At 41.5% G+C, this 27,322-nt stretch overlaps 1 protein-coding gene across 1 annotated transcript in view; it reads right to left on the reverse strand.

Moving 5' to 3' along the window:
• Positions 1 to 587: 587 nt before the first annotated feature.
• The window catches only part of robo2 (roundabout, axon guidance receptor, homolog 2 (Drosophila)), a 161,868-nt gene continuing 135,133 nt past the window's right edge, over positions 588 to 27,322 (reverse strand). The window contains exons 20-31 of the mRNA XM_056373705.1: positions 27,220 to 27,262; positions 23,007 to 23,134; positions 21,794 to 22,066; positions 20,681 to 20,806; positions 14,701 to 14,860; positions 12,456 to 12,719; positions 11,100 to 11,314; positions 6,674 to 6,856; positions 6,019 to 6,177; positions 5,544 to 5,813; positions 3,640 to 3,834; positions 588 to 3,075 (exon numbers count right to left, since the gene is read on the reverse strand). Of these exons, the coding sequence (XP_056229680.1) occupies positions 3,074 to 3,075; positions 3,640 to 3,834; positions 5,544 to 5,813; positions 6,019 to 6,177; positions 6,674 to 6,856; positions 11,100 to 11,314; positions 12,456 to 12,719; positions 14,701 to 14,860; positions 20,681 to 20,806; positions 21,794 to 22,066; positions 23,007 to 23,134; positions 27,220 to 27,262 (2,018 nt within the window). The 3' untranslated portion in view covers positions 588 to 3,073. The remainder of the gene's footprint in view (positions 3,076 to 3,639; positions 3,835 to 5,543; positions 5,814 to 6,018; positions 6,178 to 6,673; positions 6,857 to 11,099; positions 11,315 to 12,455; positions 12,720 to 14,700; positions 14,861 to 20,680; positions 20,807 to 21,793; positions 22,067 to 23,006; positions 23,135 to 27,219; positions 27,263 to 27,322) is intronic.

Genomic DNA, 27,322 nt, shown 5'->3' on the forward strand with positions numbered 1-27,322 from the left:
TTATCTTACAGGACATGGGAATGAGACTGTAAAAGTTTATTTTCTTGATCCACTCTCTTCTTGGACAAGGACATGCAAGTGAATAAAGTAAGTGGTTTACAGAAAAAAAAGGCAGAATGTACTGTACTGTAGAAATGGCATCGGGTTGAGGTGTCACCTCAGCCCATACTGTACAGAAAGACTTCACCCAACAACTTTCTCTTTTTGTCATTTTTAATCTTCTTTTATAGCAAAAAGGCAACACACAGATAGGCTACAAAGAACCAACAATATTGAGAAAATGAACAAAAGAGAGGGAAAGCCAAAGTACTTTCATCCTTCCAAAAAGACGTTTTCTCTATTGTCTCAACAAGCAAATTGTGAGCATCTTTGCTCCTTGTGTTCAAAAAGGTTTGAAGTTTCTTTAGTTTTGACATGAGAGGAGCACTGCGGTGAACATGCAGGACGAAGAGTGACTCAGACGACTACTGACCCGGCACTTCACCATGCTCTGAGCACAGTGTGCCTATCATCTCCTTATGGCCTCGCTGCTCGGCTCTGACAGCAAACTTTACAAGGAACAAAAAAAACACATTTTATATCTCACGAATCTTTATGCATATTTCACAATATACTTTTATTATCATTTTAATAAATACAAAACGACACTGTGATTGAAAAGAAAACAATGAGTATTAAAGAGACACTAGAACGAATTAGACATTAGAAATATCAATCTTAATTTGGTATGTTCTTTTACTGACATCTTGTCTTTAGGTGGATGAACCAGCACATTATACTCAGAATCAAAATCCACAGCAGAAAAGAAAAGAGGGGACGAAAGAATTGGACATGAGAGGGATATTTTTGTCAATGAAAATGGAATGGCATAATCAAGTGGAGATGTATATGGATATATACACATATATACACATACATAAACACCACCAGAATGTAAAATAACCTGAGATACTCTTGCACCTCATTTCCAGAACACTGGCCACTGGGTGGATGATAGAAAATGACGATGACATGACAACAACAGTACAACAGCATCTGACGGCCTTTAGTTTCCACCCCCTTTTATCAACATTAGCAGTACAAAAAAAGACAAAACAAACAGTCATTGAACCACAAAAATCCTGAACATTAATATTGAAAACATTGTTGTAATCAGCGATTTGGAGTCCATAAAAGGCATACAAAGAAACAAGCTTTTCATTAAAAAAGGACAACCAATAAAAACATTGTCTGGAAAGACGAAAATCGAGAATCAGAGGCTGAGAAGTCGAAAGCGGCAGATGATAAGTGTGTGTGTGTGTGTGTGTGTGTGTGTTTTGTGGCGGTCAGGCAAATAGAAAGTGTTCTGATCCACACTGTGGCTGTGGACTTGAAGCAGTAGGACCTGCTAGTTAATATACAAGGCTTTTCTCCATACTGTTTGGGATCAAACACTGACTCAAAGCTACATTGTAAATCGTGCACACACCATTTCTTCTCAAAGTTACTGACACCAGACTGTGCTGATCATAATGCACTGTAACTGAGGCACCAAGCTTTAGAGCAACGACTGCTTTAATAGATCACCTAATTTAACAGCACTTTAGCTGGACCAAACAGGTCAATGTGTTGTTTTCTTGGATGACACTGTACCATATACAGTATAATATAATAAACATAAAACAGTAAGTGCTCTAAAAAGCAAACAATATTAAAAATGGATGGAAATAAAAGACAAAAAAAAACAAAACATAAAAGATGTAAACAAATTATATTGCTCCACTGATATTTTAAGTAGGTTTGGGAGTATAATTGTTACTGATTACAATAAATACTCCTCTGTGTTTGATGTCTGCTTACCAGTTAAGGCCTTAGAAGAATCATAAACCTGTCTCTGTAAGTGCTCTGACTGAACTACAGCATGAGGACAGATTTCACTGACTCCTCTTTCCTTTTGACTGTTTTATGGTTAGTGCACTGTTATGCTGAATGAGGAGCGTAAACTTAGCGTGGTAAAATTATTTAGGCAGTAAATCACAAAGGAAAAATAAAATTGAAATGCTTGGAGACCCTTGTGTAGAAATTAAAAAAAAGAAAAGAAAGAAAGACAAACAAAAAAAAAACACACTCCCTTTTTGAAAACAAGACAATGCCTAAAGCTGCCCAACACGTTGAGCTGACAACAAACTATTATTGTGGAACAGCTAATTAGCAATTAAATAATCAACTCGGTCACCTACAGTAATACAGTATCCTCTGCATACAGTTCTCCCAGCCTTGTATCTGTTCTTCAGACCCTCAGGAACCTTGTGTGTCTGCCACCCAATTAGTCTCAACTATGGAAATGGGCGCCTTATTTGTTGCTGTCTGTGAGCAAAGCCTTACTCTTTAATATCTCTCTGTACATTAGTATATAATTTTCTTCTCTTTACTTTACAGTACAGAAACTCCTCTTCACATATTCTTCCGGTTCTTCATGTCAGCAGGAGCTATGTTTTTGTGCTTATCACCAAAAATTGCAGTGCAAAAACAATAATTAATAATAATAATGATAATAATTAATGGTAACTATTAACAAACAATGGATTATAAAACAATTATTTTATGGCACAACAGCCACTCAATTCACATATAATACAATTAACCAGATAAAACCAACTGTTCCTGTATATGGAAATAAAAAGCTCAAACTGAATTAGGCTTGCATAGCAATGCAACAACAAGTTAAAGAATATATTTACAGGAAACAAAATTCCCTTTTCCCCAAGGGCAATTACCAGAAAATTTGTTGTCTCATATAGATGTTTTCTTTTTTTTTTTTACTTGCCTTTTTCTAACAAAAAGAAAATTACAGTAAGGTAGGAGGTGGAAAATATTTTCTTGAGGACGAAAACATAGTGAGATGTACAGTATGTCTGTGTCTATACATCACATTTACAGTTCTGTGACACTGCTTTTCTCTGTAGTGCCCTCTGCTGCACTCCTTCCCTCTGAGAACACACAGGTAAGGACAAAGTTCGTTGCCCCAACAAGGAGGGCGTCATTCTTAAATTGACAGACTGGGTTTTCTCCAGTTCACGTCCCAGGCAGATCACTCTGTGACACACAAGAGAGAAGAAAAGTGTCAGATGGGAGAAGTGAAACTTTAATTTATAGAAACAGGTAAAGATTTCGGGAAATACATTTATTCACTGTATTTCCAAGAGTTACACTAGAAGAATGATACCACTCTCAAAGCCATGTAGACCTGAAGCTAAGCTGATTCACTTAGCATAAATTTCAATCAACTTTATTGGCCAAGCATATTGACATATACAAGTGATTTTATTCCAGTTCACATTAGCTCTCATTATACTGAAAGAATTCCCAAGGGATAAATTGGGACTGACGGCTAAACAAAGCTATACAAATATTAGCTATAGGCTAAAAGACTTTAAAACACCTAGACTTACGTATGTCTCTAATGTTCCTACCAACACCTCTAAAGCTCAATAATTAGCATATTGTGTCTTATTTATTTATAGCTATGGCCATACTATGATCAGAGAAGCTGGAATTTGTGAATGTAGTGAATATAGTGGAATTCTTCTTTTCACTGTACATGCAGTACTATATCTCGTAAAGCATGGCTCTAAAACATCAAAATCCTGAATTACTCACATAACTCCCCCGAGTACTGTCCCTGTCCGTTGGTCCCTAGGAATTCAGCATGCTCTGTGGCGGTCCACTGTTGTGGCTGTCGTGGACCCTCGGTCTTACGCGGCCCTGTCGAGCCCTTAGAGGAGGCTGTGCCAGAGGAGCTGTGTCCACCAGGGGAGGGGAACGATGGTTTACTGTATGGCAGGCACCCTTCCTCTGAAAACACATGCAGAGGGACCCAGAGGCATACTTTGAGATTGAATAGCAGACACAACACGTGACTTTTATTGTTTCAGTGAAACACATCTAACATCTGATGCATGGAAACAAAGAGCACTTTGCAAACCCCTCTCCTCCCGACATCTGCAGAGTTGCAGTGCCAACAGGCACTGCCAGGGCTTGCCACAGAGAGGACTCAGCCTCACACATGGCCTTGCAGCTACCAGGCTTATGAGGGGGTAAATACAATAACAGAGGGACCCCTGGCTCCCGTGGCACCCCCTGCTGCAGGGCAGCATAACATTGACCCACAGCAGTCCCTGACGTTGCGTGAAATCTCATCAAACTGCTCCCCACTGCTCCACTAATGACTGTAATAGAGCCTGCCCCGACCTTAGTGGATTCTACTGTGAATCAGTCAACAATCTGACACATATGGGAATTCACCTATGGGTTTTTTTTGTAAAGATGCTGATTGTGGCACCTGTCTTTGTCTCGCAGTCTCAGATTAACTGTCTGAGAAAGTCCTGGCACAAAGAAGACAGGGTGCACAGCATGCAGATCTCTAATGGTTACAAACACACATGCACACACGCATATACACACAGGCGCACACAGATGGGGTGTAGAGTGGCTGCTGTTTGTGTGAAAAAAAGAAAGCTGAAGCGATTAGTGTGCATTTCAGTTGCTGAGGCCTCCTGCCTTACTTGGAGCAGAGCAGACCAATATTGGCAACAGTTACAGGGGCATTGGGGAGGCTGAGGGAGGACTGAGGGGGGCATTCTGGAAACCAGAGCAAGTGGCAGACAGTGCAATCTGTTCATGGGAGCCCAGTCTCAACACAGCATGAAAGCTAACTTCAACACAAGAACTTAGAGAAAAATCGCTCTCTGCCAAGGCACAGCAGCAGCAAAACTCCAGTGTCCTTGTTTTCTTGCATTGATGCAATGAAGTATCTCTTTATTAAAATAAATCCTTCAGTCAAGAACAATAAAACGTCCACTTCCACTCTGATTTCAGTATTGTTTAGAATGTGCGGTCTAGATGTTTTATTGCTTTAGTAGTGATTAGTTGTAAGAAGGCAAAATTATTTTATTGATCTTGTTTGGTTGGGAAGTGATGCATATATATTACACAAAATTCATTTTTGGTGGCCGTTTATTTTAAGACATAAATAGGGTAAGTGTATATGAAACATCTGGAGTGCACAACCCTAAACAGATGTGACTGGCTTTTCCGAACTTTTTGGGAAGCCAGTTGACTAACATCTCTGATGGTGAGGTCAGTCAACATTTGGTACAGATTAAATTGTCTTGACAACCATTGGCTGGATTGCCAAAGAATGAGTCAGAATAAATTTGGTAATCCCACAACTTTTCATCCTCCACCACACTCAGGTCAAAATTTCCAGTTGTTCAACACCAGTTCAAGAAAATGTACCGTACATCAAAACCACATGACCAAATTGCTGACAATCTCAACTGACTTTAAGCTTAATGCTAAAACAGAATTCTAAAACAGAATGCTAATATGCTAATACTGACATGCTAATGTGTACTTTAAAGATGAAAACATTACCGCTGTAACTGTTAACTTAGTTGCTAACATAATCATGTTAACGAGCATGAGGTATTTAACAATTACATCTTTACAGGACTTGTCCTTTTACATGGCAACAAACTCAGGTTTTTCTTTTTCAGATGTACCTGTTTTGTGTCCCCTGCGCCCATCATCAGCCCGGTCCACGGAGCCCAGCCTGTCTTGAGCCTGGCGATGATGTTCCAGAGAAGTTCGTGTCTGTCTGTCAATGGAGCTTTTCATGTCATCTGGCCCAGACAGGGGTCCTGACATATGCGGACGCTCCAGAGAAGAAGCCTTCCTGTCTGTAGGGGGCACCATGCTGCTTACACTGCGAGCTCCCTGGATACGGCCCTGTCCCTGACAGGGAGGAGGCTCAGGGGGAGGAGGTAGGTCTGCTTCAAGAGAAACCCAAAGTAAATCAAATAAATACATAAATTACTTATAAATTGTACAAATTGGAGATTCTTATCATGTATAGACACAATTCCATCAGATAGTATATTGCATATTAATATAACTTCTTAATAAAAACAACAACAGATGTTTTAAAAGAACTTTCTACATAAACTATTTAAAATGCATTTTCAGTCGCTGCCTCACCGTCTGCACCAGCATCTCTCCGGTGGGGTGCTGTGCCCTGGCTTCGGGGTTTGCGTGTGGGCCTAGTGGCCCTCTGGTGGCCCAAGCTGTGTGTGCCGACTGTGCTGCCATCTGTTGAGAATGGACTGCTGGGCCGGGGCCTGTGGGACAAGCCTTTACCTGCAAGAGGGATAAAGGGCCACAGGCCAGCTTGTTAATAAAGACATTAAGGAGCCAACACCTGGACAACGGAGCTGAAGCTGCCATCAATAAAAGTAGAGGTTATCAACCAAGACCCAAAAACCTATTAGAAAACCAAGGTAAAGGTTGTCATTAGAAGAGAAAGCACTCTGGGAGAAGCCTATGAAAGGTAACAAGTATAACATCCAGTTATTACCCAAGAAAGCCTGAGTCCAAGCCAGATGAGTTATACAGGGTCTGAATTAAAGTAAAGGATAGGGAGATACCCGCAGTGTAGCCATATACAACAGGTCCCATGCACAACCTGGGCACAGCGTCCAAAAGCAGCAGAGGGAGAGGAAATCACAAGCCAACATTATGGGGATACATCAGCCAATGGATGACAGGAAGACCAATTAGAGCAGAAAAGAACAAATCATCTGCCACTGGTAGAAGTTCCAGTCCAGCAGTGGGTAACTGTTCCCCACACACCAACCTCTCTTGCTGAGGCTAGTGCCATCCAGGCGATAGCCTGCCTTGTCTGCAGCGGCCACCAGGGCCTGTGCAAAGCTGCAGTGGGTAAAGATGGAGCCATCAGACGAACTGCCCAAACTGGACCTATGGCTGGAGAAATTACGATCATCCTCTGAGGCTGAGCCCCACCCATTCACCATGGACCCTGGGGAATACCACAGGTTTCAGTTTTTCTGCATTTGTTTGTGCATTGTGTATTTATTTATTTTTATTACAAAACATTTACATTCAACCACGTCACATTCATACTTTTATATTCAGGGGCCATAACCTTTATGGATATATAATCTGCCATATTGAACATCTGTGTTGTGATTCTACATTTAGATGGATGATTGTATTAAGTGAAAGAGGTAATATTAATCTCCTACACTTCAATTATTTTGATATTTGCTGCAGGGCATTTCTGTTCATGCAGGTGAGTGGTTTTGAATAGTCATTCTGTTCTGGCCTGCCCCCTTTCATCTTAAAACACATACTGAACATACATTGCACAGACACACACACACGCATGCACGCACGCACGCACGCACGCACGCACACACACACTCACACACACACACACACACACACACACACACACACACACACACACACACACACACACACACACACACACACACACACACACACACACACACACACAAAAAGGTGCACGGAAACACACACCAGTGTGTGCATAGTGGAGCAGCAGGACCGGCATCAACTGATTTTGCTCTTCCTTTGATAAAGAACAATGAGCGCACCTGTGAGTTAGCTACAGAACTGCCCCAGGTGACATAGATGAAGCATCTCGCAAAACAGTGTATTGAATCAAACACCTGGTGGTATGCACAGACTATTTTTTTTTTTGTTTTTCCTGTTTAAAAATGCGCAGCCACCACTGTCTCAAAGGTGCCATCATTTTATGAAAAGTATAAAGTCAAGGTATCTCACTCCTGTAGTTTTGGACACCTCTGCTCACATGTTACTCTAAAGATGATTAAAAACCGAAGATTAAATCAATTCCCTACTTCATATGGTATAAAGACAAACATAATCAGGTATATGATGGAACTCTGACTTCTGGCTTATATCTGTGCCACTGTAAGTATTTCTTCCTGCTTTGATTTTTTTTTCTCTTCTTAAAAAAAGCTCGGCCAGCACTTCAAATATAAAAGTATCAGTCTGCCAATAAAAATATGGCACTTTGGCAAGCAAGAAACACAGAGAACAGTCGGCTAATGTGACAGCTTTCAGTGGGACTGGTTTGGCAGACTTTGCTGAAGTGGCACGAACCCAAGTGCTCTGCTCACACACTATCTCTCACTTGCACAGAACACAAGACTGATGTGATTGAACAGGCTGGTGTAACAGAGAACTGGGGAGGTGTGAGGGTAAAGGTTGTCGAGAGAGCAATGGGGACAAAAAGTTTGCAGCAGGATTTATTAAAAGGTCAGTATGATACAAAAGGTGGCGTCATCCAGGACGGCTGGCAGGGTTCAGGGATTCAAATGAACACAACCGGACGTACATCAGCTGCAGAGTATGGTCCCTCAGATGGTCCTTCTCTTTGCAATGAAATATAATTTTAAAAAAAATTTAAAATTTGACATCAAACTTGGTACTGTGATTGTGGTTTACTTATTCAGATACACTTGGGTATCCCCTTCAAAGAGTTTTCCAACTTCCCCATCAGTGAGTCTCTTCAATTTTAACCGTATGTTTCACGCAGGTGGTTTCTCAGCCACGGGATGTGACTTCAAGGAATTGCATCTTCAACAGCTAAAGTTGCAACAGATTTTCGCTCCTAATGCAGTAAAATTCCCTCAGATTATTGGAAACTTCTATAAATATAAGCTTGCGTAAGGTCTTGAAGCCCCTTATACAATCCATTTTTACTGCGCTAACTGAAATCCAAGGCTGTTACTACTTCGAGCCCTCCATCTTGCCATGCTATTTTCTTTGAAATTCTTTTCTAAGAGTTTTTCTCTAAGAAAGAAAGATAGCAATTCCACTGGGTCCAATCCTCCCACAAAGAATAGAGCAGATAATGAAGTATAGGCAGTGCCAGCCAAAGCACTGAGGCTTCCAACTCCTCCGGCTCAGCAAAGGAACACTGCCTCAGCAAATCACATCACAGAATGACTTTTCAGTTTTACTAACTGCCACTTTCTACTGCTGAACCTCTGGAGCACTTCTATTCTCAGAAATAGCAGTCCAATCAAACTGTGATCATTGTATCATAATTTGATAAAAATTCAATCTAGTTTTCTTTTTGTCCTAGAAATGTGATTTTGATTTTTTTTTTCTGTAGCTCCAGACCAAGGTTTGCACTACGAGTCTGTCATTTTATCATGTCTTGAACCAGAGCAATGGGCCAAACCATGTTCTCTAAAAACCACAGGCTGACACCTACCCTGCTCCATGCACTGATGGAGCAAGGCCAGTAAATGGGAGATAGTTGGGGGGGGGCAGTAAAATCCAGCTCAGGTCCCTCCTGCCACTAAAACTGATTTATACTGACGGAAACCCTAATCTGCATGTCGTTAAGTAGGAAAATCATTCCCCCTGACGAACAGGCGTCTCTACCTGTCGTCAGGAGACGTGACCCTGCTCCTCGCAAACCTGGCAAGGCTTTATGGGAGAGTAATCGCCCAGAACAGCCCAGCTTTCAACTCATTGTAGGCGTAACAGCCTCACTGCTGCCACATCTCAGCTTTACATGACCTGTACCACCCACACACCGAGCCAGGTAATACCTATGTGTTCACTTCATCTCTCTGACTCAAACAGGACACAAGTACCCACCACAACATTGGGATTTACATTTATCTGCTAGAAAAAATGTGTTGTATTATCACAGAGCATAGAATAACGCATAGGAAAGTCTGTGCAGACAATCTGCTGATGAAAAATGGCCCCAGAGGACAAGGTTGGTTGTTTTTTGGGGCATCAGTGAAATGTTTGATTTACTGGCCTTTTGGTGTAGCATTATGAAAACAGACCTATTTCCATATCATTAAAACAATGATAAATCTATCAAGCAAGGCTCGACAGGAACCTCACCTACCCTCCCCTATTTGTATAGCCTCAAAATGGTGGCCGCAATAAATCTCTGCGCTTTCCCCTATCCTCCCTCTCTTCCTCCCGCTAACCCTGGAGCAGGGACCATGTCTGTGTTGTCAAACGATGGGGTGCGAAGCAGACTTGCAGAGAGATAAGAAGAAATAGTGCTGTCTTCAGAGTAATACAGTGGAGGAGAGATGCAGTAGATTAGGGCCCAGTTGCTGCTTTATATTCCTCTAAATACATCAGCAGTAGTATGTGTCAGCGCTACCAAAACCACTGTTCCATCATCCCATGGAAAACTACTCTTTAGGGCTGCCACTGACAGGGTAGACCAACAAGCAGCACTGTCAACCCTCTTATTCTCATGCTTTCTCTCTCAACTGGCTCAGCTCCTCGACTTTCAGATACAGTATATTTTCTGCTCGCTCCCTGTTTCTCTCCAAAATGGATTTTATTTCTTTTTTTAGTATTCACAGATTTTGTTGGAAGCCCTGCTAGATACACAATATCACTGGGTTACACGACACCAGCGTTTTGTATCACAACCTGTCCCTATACTACATGATAAACATCCCTGCAGTGTTACCCTCTAGTTTACAGATTGATAGTGTGGCCTGGTCAGTATGAGAGCAGCGGTCCAGAAACCAGCTCTGCTGCTGCAATGTCATGCCCTTCATATGTCCCCCTGACAGACGGCTGTAAAAGTTTTCAGTGAGTTGTAAAAATGGAAATGGTGCCTCTAGTCTGGAATGAAATATGCCGCACGTGAAATTTATTTCAAATCTCCTCGGGAAGATATTGGTGGCGCTGGCTCCAGTGCTGTGTGCGAATTAAATCACAGTCACTCTCCCCTGCTCTCCTTACTTCTCCCTTCCTCTTAATTTCCCTCTCACTATCCTCTTTAAAATTCATGGACTTTCTTATCTCTTTTTTTGGAAATGATAATTTTAATTCCCTGGAGTCTATCAAAAATGCTTTAAAAACTTGATTGAGGGACACTCAGTAAGCATGTTTGCATAAAAATTAACGCCTAGCAGACTCATGAAGAACATGTCATGAACAACCATCGATTTACTGTATAAACAAGATGAAAGAACAATAGCATCTGAATACATTTTACCCCCTCAGTGATTAGAACACTCATCAATTTGTATTTGACCAAAAATGCGTAACATCACTATTTCATTATACAAATATATACATGCACTACACAAACATTATGGTAGATTTTCCAGAATTGTTCATCAGAAAAAATAAAAATAAAAATTATGCTATTGTGAGCAAACATAAATATCAACAAAGAAGACCCCCCACAATACAGAATCCAACCGGCCTACCTGTTAAAGAGCTGTCCAGGTTGTCCATGCTAGACCCTGGTGTGTGCTCAATACCGCGGGGATGCCTGGCTCCATAACCTTCATCCTCTTCTTCGTCGTCCTCCTCCTCCTCCTCATCAGGCAGATCAGTCTCCTGGTCAGAGATCATTGTGCTCGACACGTAGCCCACAGGAGGAGCTGGAGCCTGCGGAGGGAGAGAGCCTCCCTGCATGTGCCTGCGAAGAGACAGAGAAAAAAGCATATTATCCCACTGGTATGCACATACAGTATACATCAAGGAACGTGGAGGGGTGATTAGTATAAAGAATACAGGGAATATTCAGTAGTTACCGTGCCGCAACATGGTGGAAAAAATAAGGATGTATGTGAGCTAATTTTAGAGATCTTTCATATGCGAAGCGCTGAATAAATCTGGACAATTCCACTAATTCTACAGTGCTGCTTGCGTGCTAACACAATGACCCGCTAATTGCCGCTGTAGATGGTACAAAGGCACGCTCTCCAGGCCTGTCGACACATGGCTGTCACCTCAGTGGCAGCCTGCTCCGCTGACAGCCGCGTTTGTTTGAGGACTGCAATGGCTTTGACGCGGTTTGCAGTGGGAATTGGTTGTAATTACTGGCCCTCTGGTGTTGTCAGAGATGCTCTCTAACCAACATAGTCATTACTGAGTAACATGACATCTCCTTCCTGACAAGGCAACCCCCACCCCCCCCCCCACATACACATACACACACACACACACACACACACACACACACACACACACACACACACACAGTTCACTGTTATGAATGAATGCCAGTCTGTCTGCGTTGCCGACAGAATGAAGCATGGCCTTCATCTGACTTGCATGAGCACAACAACAATGGAATTTGCTGTGTAGGTGTGGGAGGAGTAAACAACTGGGTAAAAAATTGTTTCTCTTAGAGTGAGCAAAATACAGTAGCCGCCTAAGTGGTAGCATGGGCCCATTAAAATGAAATGATAAATGGGTTTATCTCGACTGCACACACAGTTGACATGAAGGATACTGCAGGGCCAAAATAAATCCATGCAGCAACACACGCAGAACAGAATGTACAGTAAGCATCTTAAAATGAAAACAATGCATATATTATAGCTATCTCCCAACATATATAGATAGATAGATAGATAGATAGATAGATAAGATAGATAGATAAGATAGATAGATAGATAGATAGGTAAATAGATAGATAGATAGATAGATTGGTAAATAGATAGATAGATAGATAGATAGATAGATAGATAGATAGATAGATAGATAGATAAGATAGATAGAGGTTTTCATTGTTATTTTAAAAACTCAGATGCTTTTAATATCACAGTGTTTACCATGTCTGTTTTGCCATGTCCAGTTGGTATACCCTAGTCAGTTCATCCAAATGGGCCTGGAGCATGGGCTGCATCTCGTCCCGAGGAGAAGGGGTAAGGGTGGCTGTGGACTGCTGTCCAAAGGACACAGCAGCCGGAGAGGAGGCAACTCCTCGGATGGGCGGGGTGGGGACCCTCTCCTCCTCTTCTTCCAGCTCATCCTCCATGCCTTGGTGAAGATAGGTCTGGACGGGCATGGGGGGGCCCCAGCCATCACTCTCATACCTGTGGTAGGACGAGATGTCCATTATAGTTTTTCAAAGCTCAAAATGGCGTTTTCATCTTTGGCTTTGTCACACGTGAGAAGCTAGAATCTGAGAACGTTTTTCGATTAAAAACATGACTCACATGATTAATTGATTATCAAAACAGCTCCTGATTAATTTCCTGTCAATAGTCTAATCAATGACTCAAGGTGTGGTTCCAGCTCTGGTCTGATCATCTATATTGGACATATGCGAGTTACCACAAACCAAACCGATAAATGTATCATATATTTAACACAGCTCATTGATTTTAAAGCTATTGAGAGAAGAAAACGGAAAATACACATGGACAGAAACAGATTAACAATAAGGTACATTATGACATCAATGTCTCCAAAGGTAAGGAGAGTTACTGATGGAGGAATGGAATAGCTGGCAGCATAGAAATATAAAAATTTTAAGATAAACCTATATACTATACTAACAGAGTTTTGTGACCTTGTCCAACTTTTGCAAGAATGTATTACACGACAGTCCTGAGTGGAATTACAGAGGCAGTCAGGCTTCACTTCCTCATAGATGTGCTTATACATGCTGAAATAATACTGGCCATAAAGAAAATGTTCATTAAAGAAATTTGTCAGTGCACACTCCACAGGACATAACTGTTTTAATCTGCTGCCATTAAGATCAGCATCAGATTTACAGTGCACAGGACTCTTCATTTGCCAGATAGCCTATTAAAGCAGATGACTCTCCCAGATTGGAAATGGGAGTAAGAGGACATAGTACCTGCTGGACCAAAGAGAGACACACACACTAACTGTCAAATAAGTCTCTAATACTTTGTACCTACAATAAAATACATAAGCTTCTGGTAAATTCACTACACTTAATGAAGTGTTAAAAATGTGTCAGGTGATTTAAAAAAGCCACATAATTAGTACATATATATATATATGTATATTTGGTCTATTTCAGTCTCTGTTGGTGGATAACACTGTTGGTATAAACCCCCCTCTGTGCCTGTCTGTCTCTTGCTTTATGAAACAATGCAATTATGATTTTTTTCCACTGTGAAATTCAGCAAATAGATTAATCTGAAACCATCTGTGTGTCTGCGCTAGTGCGCTAGTAGCAGCAGGAGATTCCTCGAACATGTTTTTTTTTTTTTCCATTTATTTTCCTGTCATGAAGTCATCCCATAGATTGAAGACAGGATCAGCAGAGAGTTTGATCTGCAGCCATCTGTATATGAGTTTTTCTGTGAGAGCCTGAGTAAGTGAGGATGTGTGTGTATCTGGGTGTGTGTGGAGGCTACACACACATTGATCCTTCACTTTTCTCCAGATGTACAGTAGTACAGTAATTAGCTGCAGAGAAAACAGAGCTGAACCCGGTTATTACACACTGCAAGGTGAAGTGTTGCTCATGTTGTCAAGCACCGTCTTGTTCTTCCCAGCAAACAAAACACCAGATTCTATACTCTTTAGGTAGGCAGTAGAGGGAACGTACAACAATAGCAATAAGAAATCTCAAGTTATATATATCAAGCGTGGGAGGGGCTTGTAGTTAGGAATCATCGTTTTGAGTCGTTTTTTTAAATGTCATTTGTAATCATGGCTTCAAAAAAAAGAAAAAAAAAGTCTTAACTGAGTCTAAATAAAAAGTGTGCAAATATTAATGGTCATAGTGGACACAGGATTAGTGAACTTAATGAGGTCCAGGTGAAAATAAAATTGGGCTGAAATGTCAATGAAAATTAATTATAAAGATACTGACAAATGCATGCACTTTTGAGACGGTCACTAAACTCAGCTCGTCCATTTCCTGACTACTTTCAAGTTGTGCCAAGTGACATTCAAGTGCTTCAATATCTGATCATGAGGTCAAAATAAACCTGTGCATCTTCAGTCAAACTTCAGTATTACTGCAAAAATGTGAATGTTGCTTTTATCCGTTTAGAGGATACTATCCGTTCACATTCGTATTTGACATACCCTCCTCCTTCATGGTGCTCATTGGGATAATGGTCCATCTCAGTGCCAGGGAGAGGGTGAACAGGGGGAGGGGGCAGGGGAACATTGGCCCAGTTGGACCCATTGGCTTTAGTGGGTTTGGAGCCAGCCTTGGTCTTCTTCTTCTTTCCTCCCTTTCCACCTACACAAGGAGAGCATGTACTTGAGACATACAGTCATTGGAAATTAGGTTGTAAAAGAAAATCAATTAAAAACTAATTTATAACTAGGATAGCATCACAAATTACAGTAGCTGCTTTTGTCATGTAACAAATGTGGAAAGAAACTCAATTTAGTCCAAACATGTTACATAGATTACAAATCCATTTGAAGTCAGCTTCAACATACCCTTGGAAAGTCATACACAATTTCAAACACAAGATTGTAATGGGCTCCTGTCTGTCAGTGCTTACACACAAAAGCTCAAGGTTTCCTGATGAAAAGCATGCCTCCATTGATTGATTGGCTGAAAAGCCTCACATCTCCATAGAAACAGGAGAAAACGGCAGTAAACGAGGCTGAGGCAGACCTTTGTGCTCCACCATCCCTCAGTGTCCCCTTTCACACCAGGCTTTGGCTTCCACAATGAAATATCTCACTTCACAGCATCATCATAATGAATGGCTTGTGTAGTGTCAGTGTGTCCCTAATGGAATTCACTGAGAGTCTATTACTACTTTCATTTCTTTTATTACACCAGAGTGCCGCTAACCCCATCCATTTCCACTCATATCCCTCCAACACCAGATTCTCCTCTGTCCCATCCATCTTTATAAATCTGCCAGCCAGGTCAATACTGGGTTTTATATGATTTGGTCACTGTAGAAGAAACCTTTTTCTTTTTTTTTTTAAACTTTAAAACACATTTGCCTTCAAGCCAAAATCTGCTTTTAAGTTGAAATATATACAGTATACATACTCTGAAGCTTATGAACAGTATTTTAGAGCTGTTTTTATCTACTGGCAATTCATTATTCATTAAAAAAAATATTGAGGAAAAAACATCTGTTGGATGTTACTTTAACATTTGTTACTAGCTCCTTTAAATATTTACTCACTGGTATATGTGGAAATATATTACTGCAACTCCCACAAAGGCAACAGCTCTGTCCTATAATTTTATTATACCTGCTTGCAATTCAGTCCATACAATGAAAACAAGTACAGACCTGAGGTAGTATTGGCTTGTGCACCTCAATGGGTAGAAGATGTTAACTTAACATGAGGGCTGCAACTACAGATTATTTTTTTATTGATTAACTGTTACAACTTCTGAAAGCTTAAGGTGAAAGGCTAACAAAGATATCTCGTTTACGATCACAAAAGACAAGAGACAAGAAAACTAGGATGTGATCACAACTAAGAAGCTGGAACCAGGGGATATTCTACATTTTTGCTGGAAAAAAGAAGACCTACACCTGAATTAATTCATTAACAAGAGAGTTGCTACCTGCTAATCTGCCTGCTAACTAGGTCTACCTATAAAATATACAAATATAGAGTAAAAGCAACTAACAAATGGTAAATACTGTTGTACAGATGCATAATGCATCATATTGTGAACATTATTGCTTTAAATACTCAGTTGTCAGTTTATTAGGAACAACTCGCTGAGAAGTAATGCAGTCCTGCGATAAATCCTCCTTCATGAAGGATATATTACATATAATGTTCAGTTTGTGAAACTTTATGATGTATGATCATTTTGGAGGCTACAAATTGCGGAGCTGTTGAGCTATATTGTCTTATATTGACAGGTGTTCCTATGATTTGTTCACCCCATTCATGATGGGAGGATCCATTGCAGGGCTGTTGTATTAGACTGCATTAGCTTTAGCAAGGTGTTCCTAAAAAACCAACAACTGAGTATGCTTCCAGAATAAATGGTTGAGAAAGAACGCCAGTATCAGACAACATTCACCGACCTAGAAAGTTGAGACAATTTACATCCGTTCGACCAGAACGTCCACTGAGCGTAAAGTGCATTGTAATGATACATGAAATATAATAAGTTTACACATCTATGAGGCTAATCAATAATCTCTACTCTAATATGTTTTACCCCTTTAAAATTAACAGTATATATTCACAGTAATAATGCAAATGTGTCTCTTGAGCATTACTGACTGTGGTGAGTAGATCTCTACATCACATCATCACAAAACACACATTGTACATTATCTTCCAGTAGCAACCCTACACTGCGCAATTAGTTTTGAGCATTAAGTGTTTTTTAAGATAATATGTATGTAATGTGTTTAATCTTTTGTGCATATGGAAGGGAAGCAAGGAGACATACTCTAGTGTATTTGCATATATAAATCCATTAGCGGAAGGCTGAAGTGCCTCTACCAGTAAACCCCTTACATCTCAATCCAGAAAATACCTCAGGCTGACGTCATCAGCCTCACAGACTAGTGAAAGCCATCTTTGGGAAACTCTGTTGAACACATTTGTATCTGTCATCTGTTGGTTAGCCTTCCCTGCCAAAGGCCTGTAATCACTTTTCCCAGTGCCACAAAAAAAAAAGCTGCCAATATTGCATCTCGTGCAATGTAACATCATGCATTCTAATGTAATTTAATAAACTGAGTAGATCACTGTCATGAAACGAAACTTACAGAAGCAATGAGTTACATTTCTATTGATTTTCATGGAAGCCAGATGGCGGAGAAATCATAAATACTGTATAATATGTTTCAAGTCCAGAAAATTATGATTATATTGCTATTAAAAATTTCTTTCCAGCAAGAAAAACAAAACCACTTCAAAGATGAGCATGGTAAAAATACTGGGGAAGGAGAAGAAATATCAGGCAGGGGGAGATAGAAGAGGTGTCAGAATAAGATTAATAAAGAATGGAAGTAATAAAAGAAACAACTGTAAGCCCAAGGCAGACGGCACCACAGTGTAAGTATAGTCTGAAAGTAATTGGGTTTCCTAATCGTACCTCTGGGCGACGCTTGACTTTTACCAATAAATGGTGAGCTGACGTGATTGTTCAATCATCCTTAGTCCCTCCACACAAGACCAGCCATCAATATTGTAAATGAGCCTCTTCTAGGGATGGACTGGCACTGGAATTATAACAGTTCACCCCAAATATGAAAAATACAGAGAGAGAGAGAGGCTGTGGCTAGGAGCTATACAGGAATTACACAGCGAACCATCTCCTCTGACAAAACTGGGCCTCTCTTCAAAGGGGAACTCATACTAAATATAGATTCAGCATTGGGTATTTATACCCAAGGTTTGGGCGGTCCCAGCCTATAACTGTAGGGCTGCATAGCCTTCAGCTTGCTTTGTTTTCACTGGGTGCGTCAGTGGTGAGGGGGAAAACCACAGAGCGCAGACTCTAGGAAGACTATGCAGTCGGATATAACTTATAGGTGGGAGAATAAATTTAAAAAGGACATCAAATTAACTGAAAGTCACGGATCATTATTTTCCATCTTAGTTAACATAGTTAACATCTTACATAATGAGGTGAGATGCAACACATACAGAGAGGGCAGGAGCACAAGAGGTCACACACAACCATGGACTTCACATGATCATGGACTTTGTAGCCTTTCATAGAGGCTGGTGTGAGTGGAGGGGAACGGGGAGTCTTCAGGGTCTCTAACGGCTACAGAAAACATAGAAAACACCAGCTACCTCTTCTCCCCTACGCTATGAAAGGTTTTAATGAGCAGCTTCATGCCCCCAGTGGAGATCCATGCTGCCATAAAAGCTGCTCTATTTCTGTTCCTTTTCATCCTGCTCTCCTCCTTCAGACCTGACATTCATTATTCTTTCTATCTCCTTCGAGGGAGAGCACAGCACTGTAGCTTCAACCCCCCCCCCCCCCCCCCCTTCAAATGCTGACTTTACTTTGGTTGAAGTCTGAATCAGAACTAAGCTCATGCTGATTAAAATTTCCATCACTGTGGTACATTGCACTATACTATTATATATTATATTATTATTATTATAGTATTATTAATACATATAGACATTACTATTTCAGTCTTATTCAAATAATTATTTTTACATTAGAGATGCAATGCTGTTTGCACAATTCCTTAAAAAAGGCACCAGGCTGTACTAGTCTGCACATTGTATAGTATACATTCCTGTGATCATTTTTGTTATGGGATACTATTAGAATGTGGCTCAGGCCACATACTTCTGTCCGAACCTGAACTGAGTCCAAGAGAGTAGTGACCGAGCCCAAGCCGGACCCAACAGGCAATCTGTTCTACCCTAACCAGACCCAAGCACTGAGTTTGTATTACACTATCACACACTTGTTGCTGTTACCATGGCCACAGCTTGCCTGTTTACCCTGGTTACACATGTATGGGCACCTTGTAAATGACCGTCAAAAGGCTGACGTGACTGAACCCGACCCAAACCTCAATTCTAAATTTTTGTCTGAACCCGGCCCAACCTGTGCCCGACAGGTGTTAACCAAGGAGTGTTCTTTAACAACAAGAATGTAAGTAATTAATCTCCCTCACAATATCCACATACTATACACATTTACATTCTGTCTTTTTACTAATCTGACAGTGCTTTAAAGAAATAGTTAAACATTTTGGGGAATCCAGATATTCATTTTCTTGCAGAGTTAGATAAGAAGTTTGGTGCCACTGTCGTATCCTTCCACTGACAATACCCCTAAAGCTTCAGCCAGGAAACAGTTATCTTAGCTTAGAATAAAGACTGGAAACAGGATGAAAAATGCTGGCTTAACTCTGTCCAAAAGCAAAAAAAAAAAAATGCCTATCAGCACCTCTAAAGCTCACTAATTAACACACTAGTTTATCTCCATTGTTAATAAACGAAGTGTAAAAATCAGGGGGGGTAATATGCTAGAAGGTGAATTTAGTTATCTTTGGACAGAGGCAGACTGCCTGTTTCCCCGTTTCTAGTTTCGATGCTAAACAAACCTCCTGGTGACTGTAGCTTAATATTTAACAGAGAGATATGAGACTGGTATGGATCTTCACATCTAACTCTGGGCAAGAAATCAAATAAGCACAGTTCCTCAAGGTGATGAACTATTTTTTCAGCATATACTGCATTTACACTGAACATTTACTGTTAAGCAGCAGTACCTATTTTTCTATGTTTCTCTTTGTCTCATAAAATCATAATAGGGAATGTGCTAAGGCCAGTAAGAGCCCTCAGTAACCTGCGTGTCTTTGGGAAGAATCTGCCTGTCAGGCATGGCCACTTCACATCCTTCTCTCCAGCCCACTGTGTGCCAGAGCACTGAATTAGAGACCAGTTAAGGCAGTGGCTTGTAACTAGATAAAAGAGGAGAGTGGATGGGAGGCAGGCAGAGGGCTGCCTTGGTGTCCTATAAATGACATTGTAATTCTCTGAACATGGGTTTTAGTGTAGTCGGCAACCATTAGGGGAAGAGGGAAAAAGGGAGGTATTTTTGCCACTTTAACCAGCCAAGCATCTCTAATGGTGTGTGCGTGTGCGTGTGTGTATATAGTCCACTCTGTCTGAAAGACTCCCTCTGCCCCTATTCCCATCTTCTCAGTCACAAAGTGAGAGACAAAGCCTTTATAAGAACCAGCAGTGATGGCAGAAACCCAGCATTAGCACTTGCAGCCATATTCTGTCAGTAGATCATAGCACTATTCTTTCCCTTTGATTTAAATGCCCCGTTTCGTTATGCTCCAATAACTCTTGTCCAACTCTTTATCACAACATGGCTACATACAGTAGTAGCCATTATACTCAGAAGTGAGTGTTCACATGTCATGAACTGTAAGCAGGGGGAGCTGAGTGAGCAAAGCATCTCTGGTGAGGGAGAGGGACTATGTTAATAAAAATATTTTTGTAACATGCAAATAACAGATCAATGAAGCAATTAAGACATCTGTCAATCCTAAAGTCAAGCGGCAGAGCCCCAGAGTGTTTCCCAGTTTACTTAATAAAATCCTCTGCTGCGTAAACCAACCTGAGAGACTGCCGCTTCGCTCTGAGCTGTTGTGAGAGCTGGTGGTGCTGAAATCTTGTGATTGGTTGTGTGGGATTCTATTAGACAATCCTTCGGCCAATCGGTAGTCAGGAATGAAAAGGAGGGCTACAGTGGGGGTTAAAGGGCAAAAACCACAGTGGCATCAGGTGACTGGCAGTTAGCACAAGCACATGCAAACATGCAGTTAGAGCATCAAGCAAGCAGGATATATTCAGGATTCATACATTCAACAAGCTGCACTTGTTTAACATTTCCTTCATTTTGGGGTTTGTATGCAACCAACAGTACATGTGCTGGACAAATTCGATTTGCTATTGATCTGAAAAAAAAAAAAAACCTAGTGTTTATCTTTTCAATTCACAAGATGAGATAAATGAGTTAAAGTAGAGACTTTAATTCAATATTTGTCCTCCTTCAGCAAGCTATAATCATGTATAATAATATGTGATCATACTCTTTAAAATGATGCCAGGGAGAATTAGAAAAGTAGTTTTTAAAGATTCATCGCATTAGGCGGACTTTGTAAAAACTATAATTAATCAGTTTTTAGACTGTTGGAAAATGAGATTATAAATATGTATTAGAATACAGCCGATGAACGCTCATTACACCTTAAGTATGAAACCCCACTCTGCTTTAAAAAAATCCCATATCAAATCCACAGTAATTCATTTGGATTATTTTCTTAAACATTAGTCAAGCTAAAATGGATTGGCAATTACTCTGAAACTGAAGGAGGAGTGGTACCATCATGAAAACCAAGCAAGAAAATGGATGGATGACTTAACTGCACTACTCCTCCAAGAGATGTTTATTCAACCTTGGAGAGTAACCAAGATGATATGCGCTCGGGGAAAAATGGCTCGTTTTTTAAGACAACCTCCCCTCACCTCGGTGGGGTTCCGAAGGCTTCAGAGACTTTGGGTGGAGAAGTTTAAATGTACTGTAAACTTGAAGTTTGTGATATCGGTTGACTGACTAATAGTTCTAACCGACACACTATCGTATTGACTTGCTAAACATCCGTCACACGGGGGTAACAACATCACCACAAATCGCTATTGGCACACTCACTTTCTCCGTGTAACTTACTGTTGTTGCAGGAATTCTTGTCGGGCAGGGAGTAGCCCAGGTTGGCCATCTCTTGCTTGGCCTGGAGTGAAGCTTTCCACTGGGCCTCGGGCAGGTCCACGGCCAGCTCATGGATGCTGCTGGAGTGGAGAATCTGAGTGGTGGCATAGGGAGTGGCCTGGGATGCTTGGCCAGGGCTGTTGTAGTTGGCTTTGGTGGTGAAATCTATGCTGCTGTAGATGGCTCCATCAGAGAGCATGGTGCCTGTCTTATCCCCTTGACCAGTAGGGAGATCTGGAAAAGAGGAAGGGAGGGAGAATGTAGAAAAGGAGGAAAAAGTTCACCTCACCTGTAACTCTGCATTATTCAAACAAAAAACCTGTCTGTTTTTATGGTAGATAAAGAGAACAGGACTACCCAGCTATACGTCTGGCTGGAAAGTCCAGGGTTGTTCACACGGCCCTTGATTCTTATGGAATTAAAGTCTGGGTTTTGGTGCTTTCAGGTCAGCTCACATTTTAAGAAACAGCACTTAAAAGGTTAATCTCACTGAAAAAAAATCATCCCAGTTATTCATGTATTCCAATCCTCAGCCTCCAAGCTGAGGTGCCCTGTTCCCCTCCACATGTGAGGATATCTCACTCCCCTCCCTTCTCTGTTCATATACATGAGGGATAAAGCTGCTGCTCTGCATGTGTGTGTGTGTGTGTGTGTGCGTGTGTGTGTATGTGTGTGTGTGATGACAGAGGAAGGGAGGAAAAGAGCAAGCAGACTCTCTCCGTAGTGCATGGTTTGCATGCCCAGTGAAGGGGAGATGATGTAGAGCCATGGCGGAAGTGTCCGCATCTGCGCCAGTCAAGCTGCGCCTGTCCTTCACGACTGGCTGCTCAAGACCATCCTTTCAAACACCCATCCACCCCCTGCTCCTCTGCCTCCTCTGACGGTCTCTCCCCTCACATTCTCTTGCTCTGAGGTATGGGCTATGACACAAAGCTGGACTACTTGCCATTACTCAGCCAGGCGACAGTGGGGGCCCTGTTGTTAATGCTCTAGCTGTCCTCTGATGTGATATATAAATGTATATCCAAACACACGCGCGGTATGCACATATGTATACATCTTGCATGCATAGATGTACATAATGAACAACAGGAGCTCTGGTAGAACAGAAGGGAGGGCAGGTCATCATCTTTCATCTCTTCCTTTCTCTTTCTTAAAGCACCACGACGCTCACCTCCTCGGCCAAAGTTACTCAGGTCATTGGGTCCCCCGGAGCTGCTGTTGACAGGCAGGCTGGTGGCTGGCCAAGAGTCCGCTAACCAGGGGTAGCCTGGGTCACCCGCATTCAACAGTCCTGGCCGGCTGAGCAGAAATAGAGGATGAAACGCTAGATTAAGCATAGGCTGTGAAATTACATTACTCCCAGAGTTTTTCCTGTACAAAGAACAAGCGAAATTCCTTATTATGCATGGTCTAACTCTGCATTATGTTACTGGATTTAGAAATAATGAACAGAAAAACATGACAGTAATCAGCAGCGAGACAACATGAAGACAAAAAAATCAAACATATGTTTAAATGTTAGTTTGTGCACAAGAATGTGTGTTTGTGTGAGATAAGCTTGCCGTAAGCTTCTGAAGCTAATGAAACACTTCTGAGATAGAGGGAAGTACAGTACGGATACATTTCTTCTCCCACAAAGTTAGAATTCCTTCAGGCATCCACAGCCCTTTATCTCTCTGTTTCTCCCGCTGTGTCTTTGTCACATTCTCTGAGTTATTAATGCAAAAGCACACCGTGGAGACACTAATGCATGCATTTGCTCTCTGCACACACGTGCAACAGTGCACATCCACACCCACATGTATATGTTTCCTTATTCATTAATATCGTGTACATTCTGCTGTGTTTTCCCATCAGCCCCTTGTGGTGATGTCCAGACAGTCTAAATCTTATTTGATGAGACGTCAATCTTCAGCCCTAGCCGCACCATGGTGCCCGGACCCACTTGTGGGATGCCTGCTTATGACAGAGGGCAGCTCCATTTAACAGGTGTTGTGTCCCTCCTGAGGGGGTGAGAACCATAAAAAGCAGCCATTAAGACTTTAACATGTCATGGGTGACTGCTGGGAGGCCATTAGGGCCACTTTACTGTACAATCACGTCTGAGGCTCGTTACCATGGGTAACACAGATGGAGTTAAATGAGAATTAGAAATGGAGTTAAATGCCTTTGTTTATGTGTCAGTTCACTAATGAATCATATTCTACTTGTTTGTAATGACCTGCCATTGATATGGATTAAAATACGGACAAAAACTTAATAATGTATCATCACTAATTTACTTAATAGAGGAAGGATACAAAATAAACACATTTTAATCAAACTAAAGACCCAGTGAAAGTATTTTGCTGAGGGACTCTTATTCATATTCCCTGGGAAATCACACTCTGCACTGGTCAGACAAGCACCACATGTGATGAAGAGGACAGCACTGTCTTCTCTGTCAGTGCCTGGCATTGCTGTATGTACTAGACTACAGATACACATGTGCACTCTGAGAAGCTGCATAACACAGTAGTTAGCAGCCTGGCTGCCTGATGGGGCTTTTTGTCTCAGCTCCAGTAGGGTGATATGTTGGCTCTGGGGGACTGGGAGAGAGTCAGGCCCTGAGGACAAGGGCAGGTAATGGGCGTGCTGCAGTCAGTCTCTCCCTCAGCCACAGGTTCTAAATGAGAAAAGCTGTTCCACAGAGGGGGGAGTCCAAATGTACTGCAGCCCTGGCAAGCTAAGAGCCCTTGTTGTGGTTCCTGAATGCCAAAACAGGCCCTCGGGGGAGACAAGTCATTCAAATTGATGGCTGTGCATCCGACACATGCACTTTTATAGGGTAATACATCTCTCCCCATCCTTCTACCTCTGTTTCTGGCTGCCATGTTCCCAAACTGCCATCATTCTCTCTCACCATACCACCTTTCCCTAACCCTTTTCCCCACTTTATTTTCCCCCATACACCTGCACCTCCCCTTTTTATCCCCCCCTTGTGCGCTTAGCATCTGTCAGAATAAAAGCAGCTGAAAAGGAGGGGACTTTTGTTTTCTGCTGTGCACTCCAGCAAGACTGCACCACAAATGTACACAGTCTAAAAGTAAAAGAGCATGCCTTTGTCTCATCACCACTCTCCTCCCCCAGCCCACTAGAGAAAGACCATTTGAAAGACAAGGAGCTGACAGAGGAAATGGCTGCATCGTCCTTGTGTTCATCACACAGCAGTACTCCTGCTAAGGATAATTAGAATAAGACTGATTTCTACTGGGGATATTTGTTATATATGTGAGTGTGTGTCTGCGTGTGAGTGTGCATGTGTGTGTGAGATGGTGCGGTAATGGGGAGCAGGTGGGGGGTGGGCACTGGGTCATATGTCTAATGAAAAGTTGACACCTAACTTGGATGGATAGCAACCTTGGCAGATAAAATTTGATTTGGAGCGTTTCCTCTTCCTGTTGGACATTTCAGTTACTTGTGATGGGTAGGAAACCATAAATACAACCTGAGACGCCTGACACTGAGCTTCCCATAAATAAACCAAGTGAGAGATATTAATTCCAAAGCAACTTCATAAATCAGCTGTTTATGGTCCCACAGACTGGTGAATGGAACTTGGATTAAAAGTCTAGACATTAGCTAACACTTAGAGCAATGGGAAACCCAGATTACTTTCTGGATTAACTCTCAGGGAACATGCTGTCATTTAGCATTCAGATCCTGGGATGTAAAGGAATCTCCATAGCAACAGTGTTAGTGAAACCTGTTCACTGCAATGCTCAGCCAATTCTCCCTTCCTATAGGAGTGAATCTACTTTACTAAAATATTGATCAGTGCTGAGATAGGAAGTTATTACTACCTCCTAATTACCATCACCCTATTGGCAGGGGGATAAGGAATGAGCCCTTATCGGCTTTTATCAATTTCAATTGAGCAGCCAAAGTCAAATCGTCCAGGTCTACCAATCTGCAGCCTATTCATCTTCCATGAATCATTTATTTTGTGATCGATTAAGTGTAATTGTTCAGTCAGAGCAATTTGGCAGGAGCCAATGAGAAACTGGAAACAGACATGGCTTCATTTGCTATTGTCTAATTAATGCAATAAACATCTCATGTAACAAATGAACACATTTTCCTCTGATACTCTGCTACACATTTTCACTCTCAGGGCAGATGGGGAAGTTGCAACATCTGGGATTTGATGGCACTAGAGTGGCGAACGGATCAGAGGCTCGCATTAGAATAAGAGCCCCAGACTGCATCCTATTCCAGTGTTGTGAAAATTGTGGCAGTTGCGGCTCCTGACTAAAGATATGACAAATATAGAGCACCACAAATACAGACATTTCAAATCCCATTCGCTGGACTGAGAATCAGAACCACTTATGTGGAAAATTGAAGGAAAAACAGTGCAGCAGAAAGTAGATGAGAAAAGGCACGACAAGTGGCGTGGCTAATTCATTGAGAGCCTGCTGGCAGCTCACAGAACAATACAGGCAAAATTGTCCATTGTGGCATCCAGTCATACGCACACAGTAAGGGGAAAGAAAAAATAATAATAAAAATAAATAAATAAATAAAAAAAGCACCAATATAAAAATGCTGCAAGCAGACTGCAGAGCACATACTTTCCCCAAAGCCCAGAGACACTCAGGGTCAGATTTAGTTGGCAGTCTTTCGCTGAGTGTTTGAGATCTGGAGGTTTTACCTAGTCAGGTGTGATAAGTAGTAGATAGACAGAAGCCAGGGATTCTCAAGGGAGTCTCTTGAATACCCACAAAGGCTCAGTAACTGGTGTCATTGAGATGTGCCCTGCTCTCTGAAGCTCCTCTCTCTTTCACTAACACACACTGAAATGGAGCAGGCTATATGGGGGTGCAAGTGGGGTACCTCCACACACCTCTCCCCTGGGTAATTATTTTTACATTATTACATGTGCTCAGATCCCAGCCGCCCACGCAAGGTGACAGGCAAATTTATCACTCCAGAGGGCTTCTGGGTTGCCTGTAGCCAGCAGCGGAAGATAAATGACAAAATAAAAGCACTCTCTGCTTAAATTGTTTCTGTTAATTCTGTTGAGGAGATTTATGAGTTCATCTATCGATGCATGAACGGAGATGTGGTAGAAATGTATATTTGCACGCCAGTTTGCATGGTAGGCACACAAACAGGTATTCGGTTATCTATCAATATATCAGTCGTTTATCGGTGTTAGAATCAAGAGCAGCTTGCCGTGGACTTGATGCATGACTGAGGAGGAAACATGTTTAGAAATGTAAAGATAATAATGACAGGAAGATGTTTTTTTCTTTCTTTCTTTCTTCTCAATTGTGATATCTCACTAAAATACTGATGGAGTCATTCTGGTGATGTGGTTTTGTTTCTGGAGCGACACTTACCTTCCATTGCTCATCAGACCGCCATCAACTCTCTGGAATGTCACTAGAGTCAGAGAAGAAAGAAAGAGGGAAAAAAAGAGACAACACCAGATATTACGTTTTT

This window comes from Seriola aureovittata, chromosome 4 (genome assembly GCF_021018895.1).
Source record: "Seriola aureovittata isolate HTS-2021-v1 ecotype China chromosome 4, ASM2101889v1, whole genome shotgun sequence".
NCBI classification, from domain to species: Eukaryota; Metazoa; Chordata; class Actinopteri; order Carangiformes; family Carangidae; genus Seriola; species Seriola aureovittata.